A 26980-nucleotide genomic window follows, 5' to 3' on the forward strand; every position below is an offset into this window, starting at 1 on the left:
CTAAACTACTGTTTATGTAAAGTAAGCAAGGTTTTCAAAATGTTTAAGAAGCTTCATTTAAAATGCTGACCTGGGGTTCCATTCACCTAGGCCTGCAGCTGGGACCCCCCGCTGGCAAGGGGCAGCCAGGATCCCAGACCAGCAGCAGGCTGAGTGGCGCTGCTGGTCTGCAGTTCCATCTGCTAGCCCCTTGCCAGTTGGTGTTCCAAATGCCAGCCCCGCTCAGTCTGCTGCTGGTGTGGGGTCCCAGCCCAGCCCACACAGAGTGGGTACCTACTGTCTCCCTGGTTCTGGCCCATTCTCTTCCGCTCTGCACTGAGCACAGGGCTGGGAGTGAAGGAGCAGGCTGGGGGTTGGAGAGAGACGCCCTGATTCCCCCCCTCTTCCCCAAGGCCCTGCTCTTGCCTCTTCTCCACCTCCTTCCTGGTCTGAGCAGTGAGGGTACGGGGGCTCCTCTTCTCCCCTCCCTCGCAAGGGCCATCAGCAGCAGGGAGGGAGGCAGGGAGGGAGAGGAGGTGGGGCATGGCGCAGCACACTGGGGGAAGAGGCAGGGCAGGTGGAAGCTTCACTGCTGGCAAAGATTGCTATAGAGCAGCAGCTGGCAGGACCAAGCTTGCTTCTGCCCCCACCAGAGAGAGCAGTAGGCGGGCAGCAGAGTGGGCTGGGCTGGGCTGGGCTGGGCAGGATTTTTAATGGCACACTGCTGCCTGCCAAGGTCCTGGCCATTGGCCCCACTCAGCCCACTGCCAGGGTTTGGCAGCAGGCTGAGCAGGTCCAGCGGCGGCCACAGCATGCCATAGGTTGCAGACCCCTGCTCTCTAAACCAACAGAAGTAGGGTAACAGCCCAGCCCAGCCCAGCCTAGCCCAGTTGATTTTACCTGATTTCAAATAATCTAAAGAAGCACTTTTAGGCTGCTAGAGCAGTTCACCTAATATTTTCATTCATAAAACAAATATGAAAAAGCAGCATCTAGTACCACCAGCTATTTCTAGAGAACTGAGAGACACTGATACCGATGTGAGGGAGAGAAGAAATAATGGATTCTCTCCTCACATAACTCCCAGATCCCAGGAAGGTGGGATTTGCCACTGGTGAATACTAAAACAGAATACAGGGTTTGTTTTTTTTATTTTAAGTCTCCAGAAGAATAAATTCAATATTTGTCAGTAAATATAAATTATCATTTTGCTCTTGCAAAATTTCTCCTTACCACAGCTTTTAGATACAGTTCATTGCAAAACTGAACTGGATGTTACAGTATGACAAGTATAATCAAGGTAATTTTAAAAATATAAATCATTTCATGTGACTCCACAGGGGAGCAATGTCTCATTCTATAATTTTGTCCTACAGGCAGTTAACCCAAGGAAGCCAGCAATGAAGAGATTGGTCTACTTATTCTGCTGAAGAAAATGCTTTGTAAAAACATCCAGCTCATTTTCAAGGTGAAGGGCTTTGTTTCTGTAAAACAAACAAGAGAAAAGTGATTGATCCACACGTAGCACCGAAACACCCAATACCCCAGGCTTATTTGCATGCATCCAAAACTCTCACAAGAGTCTTCAGCCTCTTTACATTTCAGCAATGAAATGCAGGACATGAGAAATCTTACTTAGACCACCTGACGCAGAAGAGCACTGTAACAAGTGCTCCTGTGCTCTGCCCAGTCAGGTTCTGAGATTCAGAGTGCATCTACAATTCAAGCAAAACCAAACCAAACCAAACCAAACCACAGGCAAACACAAATCTCAAGAGCCCAGATCAACTGACTTGGGCTCGCACTAGGGGGTAGCAGTGTAGTTTCCCCTCAGGCTGGAGCCCAGCGAGGAGGGAGAAGTCTCAGAGCTCAAACTCTAGCATGAGCCCCATGATCCTGCATCAGCTGACTGAGGCTCTGAGACTTGCTGCAGTGTTGTGGGTTTTTTTGCAGTGCAGGCATATCTTTAAACCTCAGGATGCTGGCTAATCTGAGTATGTAACACCTTAGCAAGGGGCTAGTTCCTAAGCATTTCACAACGGCCTGAGGAATCACTGTGCTAGAAAGGACCGTAGATTTCTTGTTCCTGGGAACAAGAAAAAACCCACCATTCCTTGTAGCTCTGCCTCTCCCAGTTCCTGTCTACATTAGCAAATCTTATCTAAGAACATTTCACCATTGCTACTGCCCTTCAGCATCTCTGCTGGGAGCCCTGGGATAGATGGACTGCTGGCAATGCTTCCAATGCCATTCAATTAGAGAAGCCCACGTAGGGATACACATTGTTTACACTAGGGCTCCTGTAGCTAATGCTGGTTGAGATAAACCCCTTTTAACTGACATTTTTAGAAAATGGCCCTAGCAGAGCAAGGGACTCAGCCTGAGGGCAGTGTGCAGCACACAATGGCAAGCCAAGGGTGGAGAGAAAACAGACACAAAGCCGAGTGTTGCCCCATTGGCCGCTAGGTGAGGAGACAACAGGTGCACTGTCACCCTGCTGGAAGGGGTTGGGGTCCAAAAGAGAAAGGGGTCCTGCTTGGATGAGCGAGAAGAGGTGGGAGGAAATACAGGAGCTGAATTTACCCTACTCCCAGCTAAAAGTATTCCTATGGAGAGAGCTTTGTACCGAAGACCAGCTTAGGAACTCATGCCCCCTTCTCCAAGGGAAAAAAGGCTGCTTAGGCAGGGAACTGACATGTATTGTTGGAGCTTGATAAAGTATTCTTGAGAAATCCATTTTACTGGGCAGAGAAAAGGAATCAGGCACAGAGGGAGAAGATCAACATGAGGAAGGGTGATATTTTTTAGACATTCCCCACATCCCCCAGAGAAAACACTGGCTAACATAACTTTAAAAACACAACCGCTGCTACTGGTGTACAAGCATAGGTGCAGGAACTAGGGATACAGAGGGATCTGCGCCCCTACCCCAGTTCCTAGCTGAGGCCCCAGCCTCAGCCCCCTTCCCCCTGTCTGGGCTGCCCCAGAGACACAGCCCTGCTTTGGCTCCAGTTTGGGGGCAGACAGCTGTAAGGGGGGCTGGCGTTCAGTGCCACTGTGTACGAGACAAGATATATATATTACCATGCTTCACCCTGCACCACAGTTTCAAGGCACATATCAGAATGATCATTAACAGCTGAAAGCAGCAGCAAACACACATTTATGATACAGAATCGCCAGGACTACAGACATGGGGGTGAAATCTTGGTCCCACTGAAGTCAATGGCAAAACTCCCATTGACTTCAGTGGAGCCAGGATTTCAGTTTCTCTCCAGCTGGCTAGTTCAAGATTTCTCTCTCAAGCAACTGGCTGAGTCAATACAAAAGGATCATTACCTTAGATGCTTTGAGTTGCTCTGTATTTTCTCTAACTGATCTATTTCTTTGGACAGCCTAGCAATTTCTTCTTCCAGGTTTTTCTGAGTAATGTCGACTTGCTGACACAGTCTAGCAAATGTAGTGGCCATTTCTCTAAAGGAAAACAAGTTTGTAATCACAGTTTACCATACTTTGTGTTACTCTACACTTCAGAGTTCATAAGTAGAACAATCCAATAAGAACAGCCACCAACTGCTATGGACAATTGCATAAAGACAGACAGCACAAGGAAGAATGAGCAAAGGGACTCTTGAAAAATCAATAGAACAGGGACACTGTGGTGGTGGCATTTTTAGGGTAATGAAAAAATAATACAAAATAGACCTTGTTTTAAATACATGCTGATGTTCTTACTGCCAGCTTCTGACTCCAAAGCTGGAGACTGTTCTCAGAGTAGAGGATTTTTGCTATTAACTTGGGGGTAGATTCACAAAGGGATGTAGGTGTTGCAATGCCTGACTCCTACGTGTCCTGCTGCTTAGTGGAATTCAAGGCTCCAAGTTAGGTGCCCAGGCTTCCCAAACAATGCATGAGAAGAGTTAGATGCCTAAGAAAGGGATTCTCAGAATCAAGTTACTGAGTAGGGAGCCACCTAAATGAGGTAAGAATGAAATGCAGTAGACTGGGTTTGGGCTTAGGCCTAGATTCACAAGGGAATTTGGATGCCTGACAGGCTGAAGGGAGGTGCGTATCTATGCTTGGGATTCTCAGCTGTGAAGCCTCTCCTGGAGTTGGGTATCTAGGTCAAATCAGCACTGGAGGTGGGGGCAGGAGGGCAGAAAGAGGGGGGCTCTATATCCGATATCCCAGTGGTTAGAGCACTCACCTGGGATGTGGAAACCCAGATTAAAATCCCTGGTATTTAGGTCTCTTACCTGCCAGGTGAGTGCCCTGATCACTTGTCTTTTAGAACCTTAACCAGTTTAACTATAGGCTGTGTTCTGATAGGACTGCTTCCCTCACTCCTCAAGTGTCTCTGTTCTCAGGTTATTGATTATTCTGGAATGGGTGTCTCTTGATCTCTCCTGCTGGAGATGTTCCATTTTGTATAAATAATTAAATAGCCATTGGACAAGAGATAAAGGGAGTGACTTGATAGCTTGGTGGTTAGGGTTTTCACTTGAACCTGACTCTCCCACCTCCAAATCAGGTAGAGGAGGGATTCAAACTTGGATCTCCCACATCCCAAGTGAGTGCCTTGGCTGCCAGACTACTGGGTATTCTGGGGACATCCACCAGCTGTCCATTATGTGAGAGGCATGATCTGATAGGCGTACTCTGAGCACACTTCCTGGATCCGGACAACAGGTGGGAAAATACCTTGTCTGAGAAAACCACAGGGACTTTGCTATGAGTGAGGGCTGTGAGCAACTAGTTAGCAGCATTAAGCCTTTAGGCACGGTTCCCACCACTACGCATGTACAAAGCTGTTGGACTTAAGCACTTAGGCCTAAGTAGCTTTCTCAATCTAGCCCTTAGCATCTGAATGAATTTATTGTGTCACCAACATTCAAATTGAGCAAAACAGCAGCTTTGATAGGGTCTACATTTATTTGACTTTTCTCATCGCTTCAAACTGTGTTCACCACATTGAACGCTACTTCCGCTAACTGAGGCCTGGTCTACACGGGGGTGGGGTGTCGATGTAAGATATGCAACTTCAGCTACGGGAATAGCGTAGCTGAAGTTGACGTATCTTATTTCGACTTACCTCACGGTGTGCGATCGACGGCCGCAGCTCCCCCGTCGACTCTGCTACCGCCGCTCACCCTGGTGGAGTTCCGAAGTCGATGGAAGCGTGTTCAGGGATCGATATATCATGTCTAGATGAGACGCAATATATCAATCCTCGATAGATCGATTGCTGCCCGCCAATCCGGCGGGTAGTCTGGATGTACCCTGACCGTCCCTAGTAAATACAGAACCAGTTCTGCTTGGAACAACAATACCGAACAAACATTTTGATAGATTAAATGAAAAACCAGGACAATTCAAACTGGCTTAGAAGATGTTCCTGGGACAACAGGGCATCTTACAAAACCTCCAGGATTGTCCCAATAGAATGGAGATGTATGGTCACTTGAGGAGTGAGGGAAGCAGTCCTTTCAGAACACTGAATATAGTAAAACTGGTTAAGGTTCTAAAAGCCAAGCCATTATCATGAGTCTTAAGTGATTCAGTGTTAGTGAAAAAGATGTGACTATGGCTGCCCATTAGAACAGAGCCTTACTTTCATATTTATATAGTAAGCTGCTTGGAAAAGAAACTGCCTATCGAGACTGAAAATCATTCTAGATCCTCAGATGGATGCAAGTTAGGGCTAAGAATTTCACATTCTGCTGTTTTGCCAGGGTAAGCAAAGTTATCATCAGGCACAAACTAACTGTATGATTTCAAACAATTATGCTGTAATACCTATACAAGTTGTCTCTTTTGTTATTGTGTAAATCCCCCATTTATCCAAAAGAAAACAAACCATTTAAGAGGGCATTTAAAAATGCAAGACAAAAGACTTAAATGTTACAGGCCAAGTTCATCCCTGGCATAACTTAATCGACTTCAGCCAATTTAAATGGAATTACGCTAGGCATGCATCTGTCCCACCATCCTTTTTCCATAAGTGCTTTTTATAGCACAAGTCAAAAAGTCTCTGAATGATGGGAAAAGAAGGGCATTATTTTCATCTCTCGGCAACAGCACGAATATTTTTTTGCTGCCAAGTGCTAATGAAAATTGCATAATGTAAGTGCTTAGGCACTAAGGAAGCTTGCTGGCGACTGCTCATAAACGTGAACTGGACTAGTTTAAAGTCGAGTAAAGAAAGTGAGAATGCGCAAACCAAGGTTAACAAAACTACAGCTCCAGAAAAGTGATGCTTTTTCTGTGAAACAATACCCATAAAATTCCTTCATTAAAAATAAGGATTTTGTTAAAGGGGCTCAATCAACTTAAAAGCCACACTACTCAGAAGTTCCCCTTCTCCCTTGTTCAGCCACCACCTAAGGCTACTATAACTGAAAGGATATTTTTTCCCTCTACTTTGTGTATAGTCATTTTCTCTCCCTCGTTCAGTAAGAAAGGTAATCGGGCTGTGTGAGGTCTTTACAGTAACAGTGAAGTGCAAAATAGGACTGTAAAACCGTAAAAAATATGAAAGGGGGATTCTTTGCTACAATAGTAATTGACCCAACTTTAGCTCATTTTTTGAAATTGAATAGATTTCAAGTTGACCTTTAAACCTTCTTACTTAGCCATCTTTTCAATTCTCTGTTGTAACTTTCGTTGATAAATACACCCACATAGATTATCCACTGAAATGTATTTCCTGCATTAGTGACTACAATGGTAAGTATCATACTTACTGTTGCACTTGATGGCTGCAATTTGCACTAGTAAAACTGACAATCATCTGCAATTTTTCAGTAGCATAGTTTACAAACTGCTGTTTAAAGGCTCTCTCTTTTGCTTTAGTTGTCCAGGTTAGTCTCTCATAGAGATACAATACTCCATACATGCTTAGGGAAAGACAGATGAGTTTCCAGCCTACAGTTCTCCAAACCTGAAAAAGAAGCATCTTTTCATGACCTGAGCTGAGTTATGTGACAGTAGCTCTATGTAATGTACTTTATCAGAGCATGGTCATAATTAGAAGATGATAGAAAAGTGTCAACTTCCTGTTTAAGGTTTTTGCTCTCTTTGTACCTTTCTGTATAACTGGATTAACAAAATATGTTTTTCATCTAAGTAGCACTGCACAGCAACATAGCTACATAAGGAACTAGAGCCTCTTCTGCCTTGTGCATCAGCTGCAGAACTGTTAGCTAGATTCAGATTACAGAATCTTTATTGCTAATGATAAAGTAAGAGGCAGAAAGCAAAACTCTCACCAATTCCAAATTCAGCCTGACAAAAAAATCAAATCATTTTATAATTTAGAAACTGAGCATATTTGTACAGAATAAATATAGGCTCCAACATGACCCTACTCAGAGTTTTCTTATTACATACTTACTACGAGCATTTTATACATCTTATACCCTTTGCTGCAGTGCTATTTAGCCATGAAGATGTAAAGATTTTGCTGCATTAGACAAAAAGTATTTATCCTAGATACCCCAACTAGTTTGCAAAGTGGTTCTGATGCCACAGATCTTGCATCCCTTACTCACATAAGTAAGGGTTGCAGGACTGGAACCATGGTGCACAGTCATATAGGTTAGAATACAGCATGACTGATTCCTGGAGCCTTTGCTTATGATGATAAATGTAAAAAAACCCACAATGGAGACAAAAGAAATTTAATAAACTGATCACTCAGTTTAAGTATTTTAAATTAACTATTCTGTAGCCATTTACAAAGAAACCCCGGCTAAAGTGATTAGCAAACAATTCTTTACTATGCTAAAAACTAATTTTTAGATTTCACCTGTGATTGCAAGGGGCTTATCAAGCGCATGAAAGGAAAGTGCACCTATTGTTTAGTATCTGTTTAGTAAGACTAACTTCAAGAGACATAGTTCTATTTAAGTCATGAGTTGAATGGAGCTATGTTGATTCATGCCATCTGAGGACTAGGCCCATTGCTGATTAGACTGATTCTAACAAGCAAGCATCAATTCTATGCAGCAGGGATGGCATCCCGAACAGTAAAAAGAGTACATTTGGAATAGTCTCTGCCATGCTTTCCATTTATAGAGGTGGTTGCTAATGCTACTTGCCACTCCTCCAACGATGATGATGCTCATAGATGTCCGCGATGTTAGTGAAGCTAAACTCGTTACCAAAGAAACCATGAGTTCCTCCTGTGATATGTTCTCTGGAGTTACGGCAGGAAGACAGGTGGCAGAGGGGGTGGAAGCTAAAGGACGAGGGATCTAGAAGAGCAGAATAAGGGAAACGGAGTGAGAAGCATTATGGAACTCTAGAACAAACTGTTTGGTTTTATTATTTATTTTGCTCTCCCATAAACAGGGTTAAAAATTGAACTTTTTTTTTTTTTTTTTTAAGTGGATAAGATCGTCGGAGATTCAAAAATGCTCTTCATTTGTTTAACCCTGAACAGCAGTAATGGAGTATTAGTTGTTCAGCAAACTGATTAGTATCCTAACAAGAGATGGGCCTTTCTTGAAGATCTCCTCATCAACCCAGACAGGGGTGGGTCAAGAAGCAAAGAGCTGCCCCAAATTCCTGAAATATAACTAAAGCTTCTACAATGGACTGTAGTTAGTTCTGTTCGATTCCCACTATGCCTCATCAACTCCTATCCACTCTCCACTATTCTAGCAGCCCTGTGCTCTCTTGGCAGTTCTTTCAACCCTTCACTCCCCTACAAATGGACCCATCCACTCATGATTTTTTTTTTTTTACTTTGAGGCTAAGGCAAAGTCCTAAGTGGACCCTAGATCCAAATTTCATAATGGTTTGAACCAAAATCTCAGATCTGAACAGCACCTCAAGCTTTATAAGGGGAGCAGGGAGGGATAACATCTGGAGCCCTAGTGGCTATCGCTACATTTATCACAACAGCAGGAAACCATAGTTTCTTTCCACTTGTTAGTGTTGACATTTAAAAACTCCATTGCCGCAACTAGCCAGACAGTCCATAAAGTTGACGGAAGTGCCTCCACTTTAATTATACAAAAACTGTAAATGAAGAGGTGACCACAAGGTTAGATACAGAGGTAAAACAAAAATCAGAGTCCCCAAGAATACACAGTAGCTGGAGGAAGTACTAGAAAGATGTTCTGGCTCCATTTCATCCATGAATATAACCCAGTAATAACAACAACCGTCATCAAAACAAGTTTCAGACAAAGGGAACATGGTGAGCAGACAACACACCAAGTTATTAACACACATGTAAAATAATGTATAGAAAACATCAGATATCAACCCAATCCATTCTGACAGACCTGGGAAGCACTCACCTGTGAGGGTGGATCTGCCAGCCTGAGTAGCATTCTATGAGCGTTCTTTGGGCCTAGGAAGCGGTTTACAAGAGTGGTCCACCCCAGGGAAAAGCGGAACGTGATATCCTCTTGAAAATCTGAACACAGACTGTGACAGTTCAAATCGTAACTGAGGTCAAACTTCCTGCATGGAATTAGCAACTGAAGCTGATTCTGAACACCAGAAGGTAATAATGGCGTCAGATTTTCTAAAAACAAAACAGATTAGCAAAATGTAATTATTATGCAAAATTGTACTCCATCTTGGGATGGTCATATGATGCACTAATTCTGAAATTAAAAAAGCCAGATACAAACACCTAAGCAACAGTATTAACTGAGGCCTAACCACCAGTTTGTCTACTTAGCAACTTCCATTATAATTAAGAGAGAGTGCTCAACCCTTGCACGGCACAGTTTAAACATTGTTTGTCCCATTAGGATCAACTATTGATCATTCCAGAGAAACAAAATGGAAAAAGAAAAAGCCATCCATAAAGGCAGTGGTGACAAAAAGGGAAAAAATGGTCAGAGATTAACTGAACCAATAAGAAAAATCTCTAGCTAGAATCCTGAAGCCCAGGATGGGCAAAGGATAACTTGGCCAATCCCAGTAGCCTTCGGTAGAAATAAGGAAGAGGTGACTTCTCAAGATCTCTGGAATAGGTCACTAAAGCCTCCATATATTTCCTCAAGACCTGACTGTTTCATTAGCAGGAATCAGTTCAGACTGGGTGGTTGGACAGGCATTTAACAAAAGGGAGTACAGAAACAGGCGACCGCACCAAAACATGAGCTTCAGGATAGAATCCTAGTTTGCACTAAGTGAACTAGGATAAGGCTTACACTGAAGAAATATTGGACAATCAGGTATTGCCTACATTTTAACATTCCCACTGTTAATTCAAGTTATTTTACTCAGTTCCCTTCCCTAAGCTAGCCATACCGAGGTTAAAAAGACACAGAAAGGGAAGAAAGTAGCAGGTCTAGAGTCAGTGGGGAAGTCCTGTGTTCTAATCTCAGTTCTACCGCTAACTCTGTGTATCACTTTGATTAAACATTGTTAGGAGAGGAACTGTTTCTCCATTATTCATGTGTGCAGTGCTTAGCATATGAGCCTGTGATCTATGATTGGGACTCCTTGATGCTGCCCCAATACAAACAACAACTCTAAGCAGACAAAGTCCTTTTGGGGTTAAGCTGGAGACTGCCCATGGTCAGACTCATATTTGTGTGAAAGTAACATTACTCTGTAGAAATATTACCAATCATTTCCTGCTGTGACTGATGCATTGACTGATTGACTTCAGCGGAGCAACGGTCAGCCAGGTTCTTTCCCAAACCATCTTCTATGTGCTTGTTGAGCTCCTAATGTTTCATGAAGAAAGCATGTACATAAGTTAATATCAACAAGCCAGCTATCTTAGAACAATTTTGAAACATACTGAATGCAAGAAATCCCTATAATCTTTGAACATATTGTTATCCATGGTGGGGAGGAGGAGAACTTGGAGAATATCATGAGAATTTATATTTTGAGTGCATGATCAAACTACCGTATATACTTGTTCATAAGCTGAATTTTTTTAGTAAAAAAGGGAAGCACCAGAGAAGGGGGTCAGTTTACGAACGGGTATAGACAGAAGGAGAGATGGGACACAGCCCCTCCTCCCCCAACAGAGGGAGCAAGGAGAGGCAGCACAGCCAGCGGATCCAGAAGGGAAGAGGCAGGGCCAGTCTCTCTGCTTCTGGCCACATGGCTCTCCCCCCGGCCTCTGAAGCAGCTGCAGCTCTGGGGCTGCCAGACTGCAGCCGCTCCACCTGGCCTGGCCCACCGGAGCAGGCTGCGGCTGCGCCACCTGGTCTTCCAGAGACATCCTCACCTGGCCCACCCCAGCTAAGGTGGGAAGGGATGGGACGGGGAGAGTGTGCGGGTCCTGGGCTAGGGGTGGGTTATGTGGGAGTGGTCACAGGGGTTACTCCCCTGATCCCCAGCTTCTCCTCCCCCCCACCCCAATTTCCCCACTAGTTGCTGTCCTGGCCCATCAGGGTAAGCCGCTGGCAGGCTAGGACACTTTGTTTACTTCGGTTTACCTCTGTGCCTGAGGATACTCGACGTAAACAAACTGTCTTGGCTCACCAGCGGCTTATCCTGATGGCCCGTGAGCCAAAGTTTGCTGACACCTGAATTATAGGGTCCGCTTATGCATGGTCATAAAAAATGTCCATTTTTACTTATCCATCTTGGGGGGGTGGCTTATAAATGAACCGGTTTATGAGTGAGTATATACGATAACTAGAATTTTAAAAAAGGCTGATATCTGTAACATTGCAATCATTAAAAAGTAACTGAAAAATGTATCTCAGTTTTCAGTACAACTCTTTCAGAAAGAATAATGCAGGAGTGGGGAAACTACGGCCCACAGGCCTCATCTAGCCCATCAAACCTTTTAATCCAGCTCTCGAGCTTCATTACCCCACTCCAGCCAGGGAGCTGGGTCACAGGGTTGTCCTGCTTTGCCCAGCACTCCTGCATGTTCAGGACCTGCGTGATGGGCGTGAGGGCAGGCATGTTACTCCAGATGCACAGCCCAAATGCGCGTCACATGCCATCAGAGCCTGGAACATGCAAGTCAACATTCCTGCTACTTGTTGTCTTAGGTGACTCTGATGTTTTAGTAGTGTTAATTTTCCATTGTTAAGGGTGACCAGCTGCACTGTTTACATTAATCAAAGAGGGTGTGGAAAGGGGGTAAGTTTGGTTTAATTATTGTAATACGTTGTTATGACGGTATTTTTATAACAGTAAGTAAGGTTTTATGTTTATTTCCACTAAAATGTATCTTTATTTAATAAAGTTTATTTGAATCTCTCTGAATTGTTAAATTCCATGAGCATTCGTGACCCGCCATACAATTTCCTTACCCAGATGTGGCCATTGAGCCAAAAAGTTTACCCCTGGCATAATGTCACTATATTACTTTGGAAAGTCAGAACTGTCTTGGTCTGATGGCAACCACCTCACTGGCCTGAACAAAGAGAAACCAATCTCAACAATATTGGTGGAAGTCAAAATATAAATGCTTCAGGAGCAGTGATGGTAGGTAGAATACTCATTCAATCCTAGAACTGTAGATTACTTGCTCAAGAGGAGACTGATTCTGCACCATTAAAGTCAATGGAAATTTTTACATGCACTTTAATGGGAGCATGATCAAGGCCTATGAGTACCAGGCTCACAAGACTATCTTGGAATGTACGCTCCTTTTAAAAGTTGATTTAATTTCTACCAACTTTAACAGCAACAAAAAAATGAAAATTTTGAAAGTGAAAATTTCCACAAATTGTTGACTCAAATATTTTGTCAAGTGAATTTGACTTTTTTAAATTGAAATTTATATCAAAAGTATTCTCAAAGTGTTTAGCAAAATGTTTCATCTACAAAAACCCAGTAAATATAAAAAACTAAAAATTTTAGTGACCATTCCGATATAATTTTCCATTAAAAAACTTGAATTCCCTCTCCCCCTCAACAAACTCCAAAATGAAAACAATTCCAAAAATCTTTTGCAACTTTCTCCCCATCATGTTTAGTTATTGCAATCTAATTTAATAACAGAAATACATAGATACATTGGATAATAAATCTGCTAAGAAAGAACACTACCTACACAACGCAATATACAGTTACTCTTTGGGGAATTCTGCACCAAAAAATTAAAAATTCTGTAAAATTCTATATCTTATTTTTCAAAACAATAATATAATCACACCAGTTTCAATTATTTTGGTAATGTATTTCAAAATACCTATCAGCAAGTATGTCTGTAACAATACAGACAACAAAAATTCCCCCCCCCGCCCCGCAGCAGAGAGTTAAAGAAAACTTTGCGACAACCCACTTCCTGTTTCTCTGTTATGCTTTTGTTGGGCACCTCAGTCTGGGTGTGTCACATGTGCCAACTGGGCACATACTGGGGAAAAACTGCCACTCCCATCTCAGACACACACTCCCTCCCAGAGCCCAGCTATGGGGCACCCTGGCCCAGATACCTGCACCCCCTAGTCCCCCGAGCCCAGCAAGGACACACAAACTCCTAGCACAGACATACACACCCTTACGCACTCCTCCCCCTTCAAGACAGCAATGCCCGCTATCCTCCCAAAGCCCAGCCACAGGGCACCACCCCAGCCTAGACATCTGTACTCCCTACCTCCCCATGGCTGGGCTCTGGGGGGTGCCCCCCTCCCCAGCCCAGACACCTGCTCCTAGTTCATAGCTTTTACTGTTACTTTTAATAATTCATGTACTATATACTCCTCGGGGAATTCTGCACCACTGCACAACGCAAAATTTGCAAGCTGAAGAGCTGGGTCCAGCAGCCCCTAATGGCAGCCATCAGTTCCGCAGGATCGTCTCCCCCTCAGAGCCCAGGGAGGGAAAGAGAAAAACAGCCTGATGCTGGGTCCTGGGCTTTATGGAGTTTTCTGTACACTGCGTCCTTCCTTCAGGATCAGCTGGGAACTGCAGCTGCCCAGAACTCTTCAGCTTCCCCTCCTCCCCATCCCTGGGCAGTGTCCTGTATTTGTGAACTGGGCTCTGTTGGGTCCAGCAGCCCCCAGTGGCAGCCAGTAGCTCTGCAGCACCAATTCGGGGGGGTGGGGGGGATGAAATTCTCCACAGAACATTAATTCTGTGCAAATTCTACATTGTGCAGTGGCACAGAATTCCCCCAAGAGTATACAGTGCATGAATTATTAAAACGAACATACTAAAAGATAGAACTAGGAGCCAAGGTGAATGACAAATTATTTTCATCAAACCACTCAGGTACTACTTACACTTTTATACAGCTTCAATACTTGTGAAGAAGGGTGAAAATCAGAATAAAATTCATCAACCAAAACAGAGAGTCGACAAATCTCATCAGTCATCGCAGAAGAAACCTGAAAATGTTAAAATGTAGACATGGCAATAGACGTTTTCAATTAAAACAAAACAGAGTGCAAAGGAGGAAATTTATTAAAATGCTAAGTGCAATACTAGATATTTCGGCTAAAAACATTTTGCTCATTCTGATGATTAATCAAAAATGTGAACAGTTAGCAGTCTGTTGTTAAAATCCCCCTCCAATGTAAAGAGCACCTCATGAATTAGCCAGTTCTGACAGATAAAGGGGGTCACCATCCGCCGCCTCTGACTTATTTTTCCAGACATCTCCATTAAAGAACATTCCAGGAGTAATTTAAGAATGGCTACTTATCCTCCTGCAGTAACTGCCGTCTTTTGAGGTGCATTATCCACATGTATTCCACTTCTGGTGCACATTCACCCCATTCATGGGAGATCAGAATCTATTTAAATAGTAGTTGCCAATTGGGACATTGCCTTCTGGCACCTGACAGCTGAAGACAAAGGGTGAATCAAGTGAAACCTATCTTCAATTCCTTTACTGAAGCAGAATCCGGTTGATGTAGGATTCCACAGTAGCAGAGAAGGATGGCGGGTTGTGGAATACATGTGGACAACACATCTCAAAGAATTACAGTTATGTCTATGCTAAAAGCTATGTATGTAGGCAGGGGGAAATCACAGCCATGTACTCATGCTAGCACTCTTCCAGCTAGTGTGTATAAATGTAGAAGTGTAGCCAGACCAGCACAAGCAGCACAGCAGCAGAGGCAGGGCTTAGACTTGCTGAGGCTACATAGGGCTGCACAGGTGAACCACCCTCAGTTCCTTCTCTACCGCAAAGTCCCACAGAGGAAACTCCAAAGCAGAGGAGAAAGAGATACACTTTGAAGAACGCAGTTACTTCACAGGATGAGTAACCTTTCCTCCTCCTCCAAGTAGTGTCTCTATTGGTGCTCCATTTCAGGGGACTTTGGAGCAGTATCCCGAGGAGGAGGGCGCTTTGGAACAGAGTCCTGAACTAAAGACAGAACTGCACTGCTAACTGCTGCATCAGATCTAGAGGGCTAGACCAAGACAGTGTTTGGAGAAAGTATGTATTGAAGACAATGTGGTAGCTGTGCAGATCTCAATTACTGAAACATCCTTAATTAGGACCAGCAACACTGATTGTGACCTTGTACAGTGGGCCAATACCCTAGCAGGAAGTTGGGCGTTGGCAGCATCGTAGCAAGTGAGAAGACACTCTGAAATCCACCACAATAGCTCTGGATAGGAACAGTGGATCTCTTAGATCTGTTCACAATAGAGATAAATAGTCTAAGAGGCTTCCAAAATGGTTTGGTCCTATCTAGAGAGAAGGCCAATGTTCGTCTGATGTCTAAGGTTATGTGTCCTGAGTAATGTGGTTGGAGGGTGGGATGAGGGGAAAAGTTAAATGGATAGGACTGGTTCAGATCAAACTCAAATGATACCTTACGTAGGGAGAAGGGATAGCTCAGTGGTTTGAACATTGGCCTGCTAAACCCAGGGTTGTAAGTTCAATCTTTAAGGGGGCCACTTAGAGATCTGGGGCAAAATAAGTACTTGGTCCTGCTAGTGAAGGCAGGGGGCTTGACTCGATGACCTTTCAAGGGCCCTTCCAGCTCTAGGAGATAAGTATAAATAAAGGAAATATACCTATTATTTAATTTACAGTGTGGACACAGGGGAAACCTTGTTTTTGAAGAATACTGTAAAAGGAGGATCCACCATCAAGGCCCCAATTTCTTCACCTTTTCAAGCCAATATAATGGCTATTAAAAAAGGCCATCTTCATAGACTGGTTCAGAAAGGAACAGGTCACCATTAGTTCAAATGGGGGTCTTGTGAGACCTCTGAGAACTAGATTAAGATCTTGAACTGAAGTGGGGGCCTTTACTTGGAGGGAAAAGTTTCCACAGTCCTTTAATGAACCTTCTGTTCTAATGTGAGAAAATGCTGAGAATCCTTCCACTAGAGAAAGAAAGAGACTGTAATTGCAGCCAAATGAACCTCGATCGAGCAACCTGATACAACAGATTGAACAGGTAAATCCAGGATAAGCAAAAATGACGAAGATTCAGGTGCACATCGTTGGTTCTCTCATCAATAGCTAAATCTTTTGCACTTCTGAAGGTAAGTACTACAGGCAGATTCTTTCCTGCTGTTTAGTAACACCTGCTATATCTTTACAGAAAGATAAGACTATCCCTGTGAACTATCAAGGACCCATGCCCTGAGGCAGAGAACCTTCAGGTTAGGATAAAACACTTGGCCAGCATCTTGCAAGAGAAGATGAGGGGTGTACAGAACACTGATTACTGGACAAGATGATCAAAACAGGTAAGGGTACAATGCCTGTCCCAGCCATGTTCGGACTATTAGGATAATCCTGGCTCTGTCTCACTGGTCTGAGGCATTTAAGTAAACATGTAATACAGACCCTTGATCCAAGACAAGAGGAATGCATCCCCCAAGGATGGAGGCCTAAATTCCTTCTTGCACAAAACAGAAAATAGGTTGTTTGCGCGGTGGTGGCAAACAGGTCCACTTCTGGATGTCCTCACATTTGAAATACGTCATCTAGCATTCGTAGGTCCAATTCCCATTCATAATTCTGAGAACAGTGCCTGTTGAAGACACTGCCCACAGTGTTTTGCGCGCCATGAAGGTACACTGCTGAAATGGGAATGCGATGGACTCTGCACCAATTCTGTAACTTTATGGGCGCGCGCACACACACACACACACACACACACACAGAGCGATCTGGCTCTGCCTTGCCAGTTGATATGAAACATGCAGGCTACATTGTGATAGACTTCCTTCCAAAGAGAGGCAGAAAATGAAGATAATCATTCCTGACTCCCTTCGTTCTAATAGACTGATGTGGAGACTAGCCTCTTGAGGTGATCATCTGCCCTGGATTGTATGAACATCAAGATGTGCCCTGCATCTCAGTGATCCATCTGCCGTTACTGTGATCATTGGTGTCATCTGAAGAAATGGAATGCCGGTGCCAAAGCTGTAGTGCTCTTTCCATCAGCCCAAGGAATCTTTCACCTGGCGGGGAACAGAAATTTGTCTCTCTAAGCTGTATCTGCTTGGTCAGTAGACTGTCCTGAGCCTACACACCTCAAAGCAGCGAAGGTGTAAACTTGCATGATCTGTGATGAAATGCAAGCCACCACATGACTCAGGAGCTGAAGACAGTTCTCTTCACTGAGGTTTGAGGGCTCATTTGAATTGTTCTGATGAGGTTTGATAGAGTTATAAATCTCTCCATGGGAACATAGGCCCTTGCAGTCAGCAAATCCAAGGATTCCCAGATGAAATGTATTTTCTCTGTGGGGATCAGACAGGACTTCAACAGGGGAGCTGGAGTCCTAACTGTAGAAACAAAGACAGGACCTTCTGGACAGCTGACAGCACTTCCTCTAAAATCAACTCCTGAATAGCTAATCATTGAGGTCTGGGAATACTACAACGGCCTCCTGATGAAGGTAAGCAGCCAACACCACTAGAACTTTTGAGAATACACTTGAAGTTGAGGATAGTCCAAAAGGAAGCATCCGATATTGGAAGTAATATTGGTCTATCAGGAAATGTAAGTATATTCTGTGAGATGCATGTATCGCAATATGGAAATGTCCATCTTGGAGGCTAAGGGCTGAAAACTAATCCCGAGTTTAATGAAGGAATTATCATTGCCAGAGTCACCATTCTGAATTTGAGACTTTATAAATTTGCTTAGGAGCCTTAGATTGGAAAAAAAAAAAAAAAAAAATCAGTCTCATATCTCCATTTTTCTTTGGTACAAGGAAATACCTCGAGTAGAAATCCTTCCCCCTTTGTGCTGAGCAGGGACAAGCTATATAAGCCCGAGACGAAGAAGGAAGTCTATTTCTTATCTTGGTAGGAGCTCATAAGAAGAGACCCCCAAAGAGGAGGTGGGAAGGGGCAAGTATGTAAAGTAGATGGCATAGCTTGATGTAAGTCTCCAAAACCCATCTGTCTGTAGTAATTTGCTTCCATGAATGTCAAAAATGGGAAAGAGCGTTTCCAAATACAGGGAGGTGAACAAACTTTTGCACCTGGTAGACTACCGAATGGCCAGGAGTTGAAGCCTCAACCACCTCATCAAAGCTGGTGTTTTGATAATGAAGTTGCTTGTGTATTTGAATCAGATGAATTTATGGTTCTCTTCTTTGGGAACCTGTGGTTCTTTCTAGGGAGCTCTGTGGGTCTCTGGAACCTAGGAAAATTGTATTGAACAGGATCTCTGAGCAGTGTGCAATCTACTAAACTTTCTTTTTCTCTCAGGGGTGTAAATCTCCAGAGATCCCAGAGCGGCTCTGGGGTCTTGGAGCGTACAGATGGACTCTCATCCATGTTCTCGGAAACCATTTTTAGATTAGGGCTGTCAAACTATTTAAAAAGTTATATCATGATTAATCGCAGTTTTAATTGTGCTGTTAAACAATAATATTTTTGGATGTTTTCTACATTTTCAAAGAGATCAATTTTCAATTATAACACAGAATACAAAGTGTACAGTGCTCACTTTATATTATACACCTCTACCCCGACAGAATCCCACCCAATATAACATTGCTTCGGCACTATTAAGCCTCTCGCGATCACACACAAGCACGCGCTGTGGTCAGAGTATGGTGAGGAGGGAGGGGGGGGGGGAGGACGGAGCTGCAATTCTCCAGCGATAAATGCGGATTCAATATACACCACGTTTCTCACCGTACAATGTTAGATTTATTCTTGTCCACAAGGACAAGGTTTGTATCGGGTAGAGGTATTACAATCATAAATATATAATGCGACACTGTATAAAGATACGCCTTGTGTAAATTTCAATCTCACCTCCAGAACAGTCACTGCAGTGCAACTCTCGGCAACAAATGAAAGTGCACAACTTACAGTGTACTTTTTTCGCCCGCTGCGCACGTCAACGAAATAATGATAAAAACTTAGGAAGAACCTACAGTCCTTCTCACAGATCCCTACTTCTTTTTCCGAGTGGGGGAGAGGACCAATCGTCAATACAGTTATGTCATTATATTATATTTGGGGCCTACTGCTGCCTATGCATCTAATAATTTACAATGTCACCTGAAAGTGAGAAAAGGCATTCGCATGGCACTGTTGCAACTGGTGTTGCAAGGTATTTACGTGCCAGATATGCTAAACATTTGTATATTCCTTCAAGCTTCAATCACCATTCCAGACACAGAAGAGTCTCACTGATCAGGAGGGTGACCCTGGTTGGTCCTGCTGACTGGAGAAAGGCCAATAACTTGTGTTGTGATTCCTTGACGTCTTCAAGTGGTATCTGAATGGAATCTGAAGGAATCGCCACATGTTTAATAAGGTCGTACAACTGCTTAAAATCATCGACTACAGACCGTGGAGGAGACATTACCGCTTTGTCTAGTGATGACGAGGAGATGGTAGTTTGAGGAGTAGCCTCCTCATCTGCCCTAGTTTCCTGTTCCTCAAATGTCTCCTCCTGCTGAGGAGTGATTTGAGGTGGTAGAAATTGTCTCTCCCTATTGTCCCTGCAAGCTAGGCTTCAAGCCTTAGAAAACGGCTGTCAGTCAACAATCCAGGGATCTCAGTATGATCACTGGGAGTATCCATACCAGAGGGGTAGTGGCAATTAAGGTTGTTCCCACCACTTGTGATGTCTTCCCTGGGGTTCCTCCTCCTCTCTGCAACTAACATAGAAAAGGTACCTATAAGGATGGGTTAGGAGAGCCCTATGCTGAACAGCTGAAAATGCTGGTGAGTTAGTCTGTACCAGTGATAGACGAGAATCCAGTAACTGAGTGAGTTTTGGTACCAAGACTTGATGCCCATGATCAGCAGAGATTCTGGTTCTTCAGCCACAGATAAGTATTTCAAGTACCTAAATTCTTGAAGTAGTGAATGGAGTGTCAGAACCGACATGATGGTCTCTAGAAATAGATAGTACCAAAGATTTCAATTGCTCTGATGACAAGGGTGACGGAGGTGGATGTTTTGATTTATACTGTACTGGGGGACCTGTCTAGGGGGGGTGGTAGTGGTAAAGTTGTTTCTGATGGTACCGGTCTGGAGAAACACCTCTCCTTGCCATCTCTGTCATGCCTGCATGGTAAAGAAGCTCGCTCAGAGCAGCATGTGCTCATAGGAGAGCTTTGAGTCTTCACAGTCCCGTTAGTGCCGAAGGAAACTGTAGCCTTTACAGTACCAGGCACAGAGATCCATGATTCTGAGACCGTTGACCTAGTCGGACGCCACAAACTTCCTGGGACCTCTGGAACCATTCACCTTTCTGTGGGGTACTGAACTGAGGTCGAAGGGACACTAGATCTGGCCAGAGACTGAGATACAAGGGATTCTCCCAATCTGGCTCTGAAGCAGGGCAGAGAGAGCTTGATCTCCTAATTCTTCCTTGCCCTGGATCTAAGGGCTGAGAGTTACTTTTCTGTGGGATGTGTGAATCTCCTAGCCAGCAAAAAACACTTGAAATGGCCACTGCTAACTGGGATGGCCTCTCAGCAAGTAAGGCAATGTTGAAACCCAGAGAACTTGGCATACCCTCTCAAGGAAGGCAAGTCTCCCCAAAGAGAGAAGAGAGGAAAAAAGGAACTCCTCTCACTAGTTAAACTAAACTAACAACTATATTAAGCTAAACTATTACTTAAGAAAACAATTCTAATTGAATGAGGCACACTTGAGGTGAACATGCTAAGCAGCTCCCGCAGGCCAAGGCAATTCACAGAATCACAGATTATCAGAGTTGCAAGGGACATCAGGAGATCATCTAGTCCAACCCCCTGCTCAAAGCAGGACCGATCCCCAGACAGATTTTTACCCCAGTTCCCTAAATGGCCCCCTCAAGAATTGAACTCACAACCCTGGGTTTAGCAAGCCAATGCTCAAATCACTGAGCTTTCCCTTCTCCCCAAAACTGAAGTCAAGGAGAGTCCTCAAGAGATGCCTTCTGAAGTTCTTGGGGGATATCACAGGGGTAACTGTCCTTCTGCCTGACCAGGGACTTGAACCCTGGACCCTCAGATTAAAAGTCTGATGCTCTACCAACTGAGCTATCTCAAAACACTGCTATGAAGTAGACAAGGATTATTGTCCTCATTTTACAGATGGGGAAACTGAGGCACAGAGCACTTAAGGAAATTGTCCAAGATCATGAGAAGGAATGGAAGGCAGTTCACCTGTTCAGCCCTATGTAGCCTTGGGGGGGTACATGGGCACTGCTAGTAGAAGTCTCCAACTGAAGGCGCATGGGATACATGCACATCTGAACTGGAGCACCCATAGGGACACTACTCAAAGAAAACCAGCGTGAGCCACCAAACTGAATTTAAAGATGGAAAATATTCCCTTCCTTGTTTGGATCTAAGACATTTGCTCTTTGTATGAAACCTACCTTGTTCTCTACTTCCTCAGTAACTTGTTTGATTTTTTTCTTAATATCCTCTGTTAAAATGTTCAGTTGGTTTCGAACAAATTCCAACCTATCTTTCTGGTCCTCTCGCTCTTCCATTGAATGAACTCTAAAGTAGAAGAAAAGAAATCACCATCACTAGCTGTTCTCCCAGAAACATAAGAGTACAAAGAAATGTAATAAACCCAGCACGGATGAATAATTAATACGGGAGGGTTTATTAAGCAGTCAAGAAAACTGAAAGTCATATTGGGCTGACAAAGCTATCAACTGACACAAGCAAATGTCCTACTTGTCAGGATGCAAGTATAATACACATTAAGTTTACAGCTATTTCTTAATGTAACTGATTACAGTTAGCTCTTCATACACAATCTCTGTTACAAAGAGTACGTTTGGAATTCGGGTACCAATTCTGGTATGTATAAGAAAGAGAAAGGGCGGTAGGGAAATAATCTTGTTTGTGACACTGGCTCTCTAAGTCTTAACTTATCTCTACAAATTAGTGGAGACAATTCCTCTGACCAGACTGCCCGGTTACTGCTCACTGGCACCATTTGATTGCTGCTTAACAATGAAACTGTATTTCTCATCTTGAAGACCAGGAAAAATAAAAATGCCCAAACCACGCCACATATTATTCTCTCAAGAAGTGCTGGACCCATAGCTCAAATGAGGATGGTTTAAAGGCTGAAGTTGAACTGTAAGGCTATAAGTTGAACAGCCAGTGGCCATGCCACATGCTGATTCAAATGATCCAGGGAGGGGCAGAGCAGAGTTAGAGAACAAAGAAACAGATTCAAGAGAAGGACTTCAAGAGCGCCATTCTTAGAATTAATCTAAGATCTGACAAAATGCATCAGATTAGGGATGTAAATGCACAACTCTCAGAAGCTGGTGCATTCAGGAAGGGTATGAGATTTAGGGGGGGGATTGTGTAGTTCACTGGAGGGTACATTATTGAGGAGCACAGGTAGAAAGGAAGTAAAATGGAGAGGTTAATATACAACAGCACATTAACTGGAGGTAAGAAAAGACCAGGCATCGAGGGCAGTTAGGAGAAATTTCTTTACTCAAAGTGTGAAGAGTATGTGACAGTCTCAGAAGCAAAAAATCAATACAATTGTAAAAGTATTAGACAAGGAAAAAGAGGAAAGAAATATTACTAGGGGCAAAGGTGACAGACCAGATTGCTCACATGAACTCCCTCCATCCAAAGTGATATTTTAACCCCCTGGCTGTCACTTCCCCTCACTCTCCCTTGCTCATTCACCCTCTTCCCTTTATAGTATGTTATAGATGAAATGGGCTTCACTATTGCTTCTAAAATGGTGGTTACAACAAGAAAGACTCCTTGCGGTTCTAAAATGAAGTCTCAGAAAACAAGCTCATAGGATCAACTAGCCACCTTTGTAATCCGTTAACAATGAAGAAAGCAACATGAATGCAGTGATCCTTGGACACACCTCAAAGCTCTTTTGCTTCTCCTCACCCAGAACGAGTAAATATGAGGAAATGGTGCGAGTGAGCAGTATTAAAACTGAACAGTGAGAGAAATTCCCTATCCAATTCTTGCCAGTAGGGATAAGTGAACTTTAAAGTCTAGACTAGTACAGGGAAATTAATGCAATGTAAATAGTTCTCTCTCTATGATCTGGATATACCAAAAATAAAAGACTCCTACCTTTTTTCTGCTGCTGCCACATTTATGGCGTCCATAATGTTTTTCACAGTATCTATTATCTGTTTAGCTCTTATAGTGTGCTGTTCAAACTTGGTTTTCACGGCTGACTGCGAGATACACTCCTGCGAGGGGCCCAAGCCACAACACATTACTGTAATTCCATTACAACGCTCTCAGGAATTTCAATGTCAGAAAGCATTTGCTGCTATTATCAAACTTAAACTCAAAGAAAAATAAAGAAAGGAGGAAATGTACAGAAATCAAAGACATAGAACTGAAAATTCAAATGGCTCTATAGCTGCAAGACTGTATCTTCAGTCCAAAGTGTGCACAGTAATGTGAATTGTTCTTGTAAATTAATAGCATAAAAGAAATATCATAAAAAGGAAAATCTGATGTACAAGTATGAAGATAAACCTGTTCCTTCCTCAATGGTATTAAGCATTTCGAAAATTTTCCACACTAACAACAGGTAGTGCTCAATGTTTAGCGCTGATTCTTACAGCATTAACTACTTTGTGGTGGTTTTAATTGTCACATTAACTTTTCTGAAAGTTTCAGGGTTTAACTGTATTTACTCCAACAAGATTTTGCACAATTGCAAACTTAAGTTGATACTGGCATGCCTACCAGCCAAATATGCTATTTGGCCAACCATATACTGCATTCCAAAACAAGTATTAACTTGGAAGGCGCAACATCTGGCAAGCATTCTTTAAAATATTTTCCCCTCTTGATGAATATTCATGTGTTAAATCTAGTGGTACTGAATGGTTAGAAATAACAGAGTATAAGGCCAGAAGGACCACTGTGATTATGTAATCTAATCTCCTGCTCTGCACAGGTCACTGAATTTCCTGGAATTAAATTCTTGTTTGAACTAGAGTGCATCTTTTAGAAAAAAACTGAATCTTGTTTTAAAAATGATGGAGAATCTACCACAACCCTGGGTAAGTGTTCCAATGATTAACGACCATCACTGTTAAAAAAATGCGCGTTGGTTTCCAGTCTGAATTCATCTAGCTTCAACTTCCAGCCACTTCATCTAGTTCTACCTTTGTCAGTTGGACTGAGGAATTCATTATCAAATATTTGTTCCTCATGTAGTTTCTTTTAAACTGTGGACAAGTCACTCCATAGCCATCTCTTTGTTAAACTAAAGAGGTTGACAGACTGAAGGTCCTCACGAGAAGGCATGTTTTCCAATCTTTTATCACTCTTGTAGTCTCTTCTCTGAACCCTCTCCAATTTAGTGATATTCTTCTTGAATTGTGGACACCAGAACTGGAAACAATATTCCAGTAGTGGTTACACCAGTGCCAAACACAGATTTAACATAATTTCCCTGCTTTTACTCATTATTTTACCCTGTTTATATATCCAAGGATCACACCAACGCTTTTGGCCACAGCATCACATTAGAATCATAGAAGATTAGGGTTGGAAGAGACCTCAGGAGGTCATCTAGTCCAACCCCCTGCTCAAAGCAGGACCAACATCAACTAAATTATCGCAGCCAGGGTTTTGTCAAGCGAGGCCTTAAAAACCAATAAGGATGGAGATTCCCCCCCCCCTAGGTAACCCATTCCAGTGCTTCACCATTCTCCTAGCTGAATAGTTTTTCCTAATATCTAACCTAGACCTCCTCCACTGCAACTTGAGACCACTGTTCCTTGTTCTGTCATCTGCCACCACTGAGAACTTAGCTCGCTCCTCTTTCGAACCTCCTTTTCAGATAGTTGAAGACTGCTACCAAATGCTCCCTCATCCTTCTCTTCTTAAGATTAAACAAGACCTGTTCCCTTAACCCCTCCTCATAAGTCATGTGCCCCAACCCCTTAATCATTTTCACTGCCCACCGCTAGACTCTCTCCAATTTGTTGGGGGCCCAAAACTGGATGCAGTACTTCAGATGAGACCTCACATCTGGGAGCTCATGTTCAACTGATTATCCATCATAACCTCCCAGTTCTTTTCAGATTCACTGCTTCTCAGGATATAGTCCCCCATTTTGTACACAAGGCCTACGAGCTCGTTCCTAGAGGTTTGACTTTACATTTGGCTGTATTAAATAGACATTACTGAAACTCAAACTGAAAGAAGATACAGATGACCAGTTTTGGCAAACTGAATTTATGGCCACATGTAAGACTTTGAAATTAAGCCATTTCATACAGTGCAGACCATCTACTTAACTAACTGGTTTCACGCTGTGCTAACGTTTAATTTACAGACTGAGCAAACACTATCAGTATCACACATGTGTTTTAGAAACACAACTAAGAGTTAAAGCATCTAGTTTCCTCTTATTGGATATAGCTAATTATAAAGGAGATTCTTAAAAGATACAACTGGCAGTTAAGTGCCTAACTCTCATTGACTTTCAATAGTAGTTGAGCGCCTAATTGCCATTTGTGCCTTTGAGAATTTTGCTCTCACCCTCAATAATAGGTTGTGACAAGATGTAAACAAAACACTAAACAAAAAGAAATAGAATGGGTAAAAGGTTTTCTTTGTTCCTCGATGAAGCAGATCTAGAAATCAGCAACGAAAAGCCAGAAGTTCATAGTTATCAGCACATTGTTAGAGCTAGACTAGACATGTAGGAAAGATGAGAATCTTTCAAATATTAGTAGGTAGTAGATAAAGGGCTTATAGTCGTTCACTACACAATCAGAAAATTCAGTTAAAGCACTAGGAAAAACACAAACATTAGTTATATGTCTGGAAAGATGAGAGAGAGAGAGAGGAATAAGTAAGTTTATAAACAATGCATTTATCAAAAGGAAGGTAAAAGCTGCTGTGCTTCTGTAACGTAACTCGGAACAGTTACCTCAAACTGTACTTCAAGTACAGCTGGTTAATTTGCCTGTAAGTGCACAGCTCAATACATTTACTGGGCATAACATCAGAGGGGCACTTTGCAATGGAGTATTAATTAAGGATGTGACAGTGTTTGAGTTATAAACTCCCCTCTCTTCACCTACTTCATGAAGCAGCATGGCAAACAGTGACCCAAGAATGAGAGTATCTTTTTGACATAGCACACTTAAGTGCTGATGCTCTATCATATCAAAAATATAATTTCAAAGTAATCTATTATAAAAATCTCAGAGGATACAATTAAACTCTCTTCCACATTCCATGAGACTGAACCCTCCTCCCCCCCAACCCCTACAGTTAGCCCACTGAAGGCTCAATGGATTAAAGACCACATCAACTAGCTTTTCCTCTTGTCATAGTATGTGTATATATTTTAGGGGTGCACATATTACAAGTGAGGTGGGTAGTGTATAACCTCTAGGTTAAATTAGAGGTATAAAGGCAGTTTTGAAGTATAAGGATAAAATGCAGGTATAAGACAGCTGTTCAAGAATCCTACAGGCCCAAGCCTGTAAGACATTAGCTTAAATATTTAGCATAAGATAGGCTTATTTAGCATTGGGAAGTTGATTTAGTGTCCCTAAATCATAAGATGGTATAAGATATAATTTTTGCAATAAACAATTCTGCTGAAATTCTCCATAAAATGCTGACAGATAACTGCAAGACATCAGTGGATGCCCCTTTTGGGTATTTTACGACAGGAA

The 26980-nt window shown here is 42.8% G+C and overlaps 1 protein-coding gene and 1 non-coding gene across 6 annotated transcripts in view; both read right to left on the bottom strand.

Annotated features, from left to right (window-relative positions):
* Positions 1–1113: 1113 nt before the first annotated feature.
* The window catches only part of MFN1 (mitofusin 1), a 54712-nt gene continuing 28845 nt past the window's right edge, over positions 1114–26980 (bottom strand). For 2 of the 5 annotated variants that reach the window (XM_032783686.2, XM_032783694.2), the window contains exons 10-18: positions 23391–23512; positions 21689–21815; positions 14151–14255; positions 10574–10676; positions 9288–9517; positions 8079–8234; positions 6723–6919; positions 3319–3453; positions 1114–1463 (exon numbers count right to left, since the gene is read on the bottom strand). In XM_032783686.2, coding sequence (XP_032639577.1) covers positions 1394–1463; positions 3319–3453; positions 6723–6919; positions 8079–8234; positions 9288–9517; positions 10574–10676; positions 14151–14255; positions 21689–21815; positions 23391–23512 — 1245 coding nt within the window. In that variant the 3' untranslated portion in view covers positions 1114–1393. Of the gene's footprint in view, positions 1464–3318; positions 3454–5071; positions 5184–6722; positions 6920–8019; positions 8235–9287; positions 9518–10573; positions 10677–14150; positions 14256–21688; positions 21816–23390; positions 23513–26980 lie in introns of all 5 variants that reach the window. The other 3 variants (XR_012656351.1, XR_012656352.1, XM_032783703.2) reach the window with 3 other exon arrangements.
* TRNAK-UUU (transfer RNA lysine (anticodon UUU)) lies at positions 21284–21360 on the bottom strand. The gene has a single exon. It is a non-coding gene; the product is annotated as a tRNA-Lys (tRNA).

This window comes from Chelonoidis abingdonii, chromosome 8 (genome assembly GCF_003597395.2).
Source record: "Chelonoidis abingdonii isolate Lonesome George chromosome 8, CheloAbing_2.0, whole genome shotgun sequence".
Lineage (NCBI taxonomy): Eukaryota > Metazoa > Chordata > Testudines > Testudinidae > Chelonoidis > Chelonoidis abingdonii.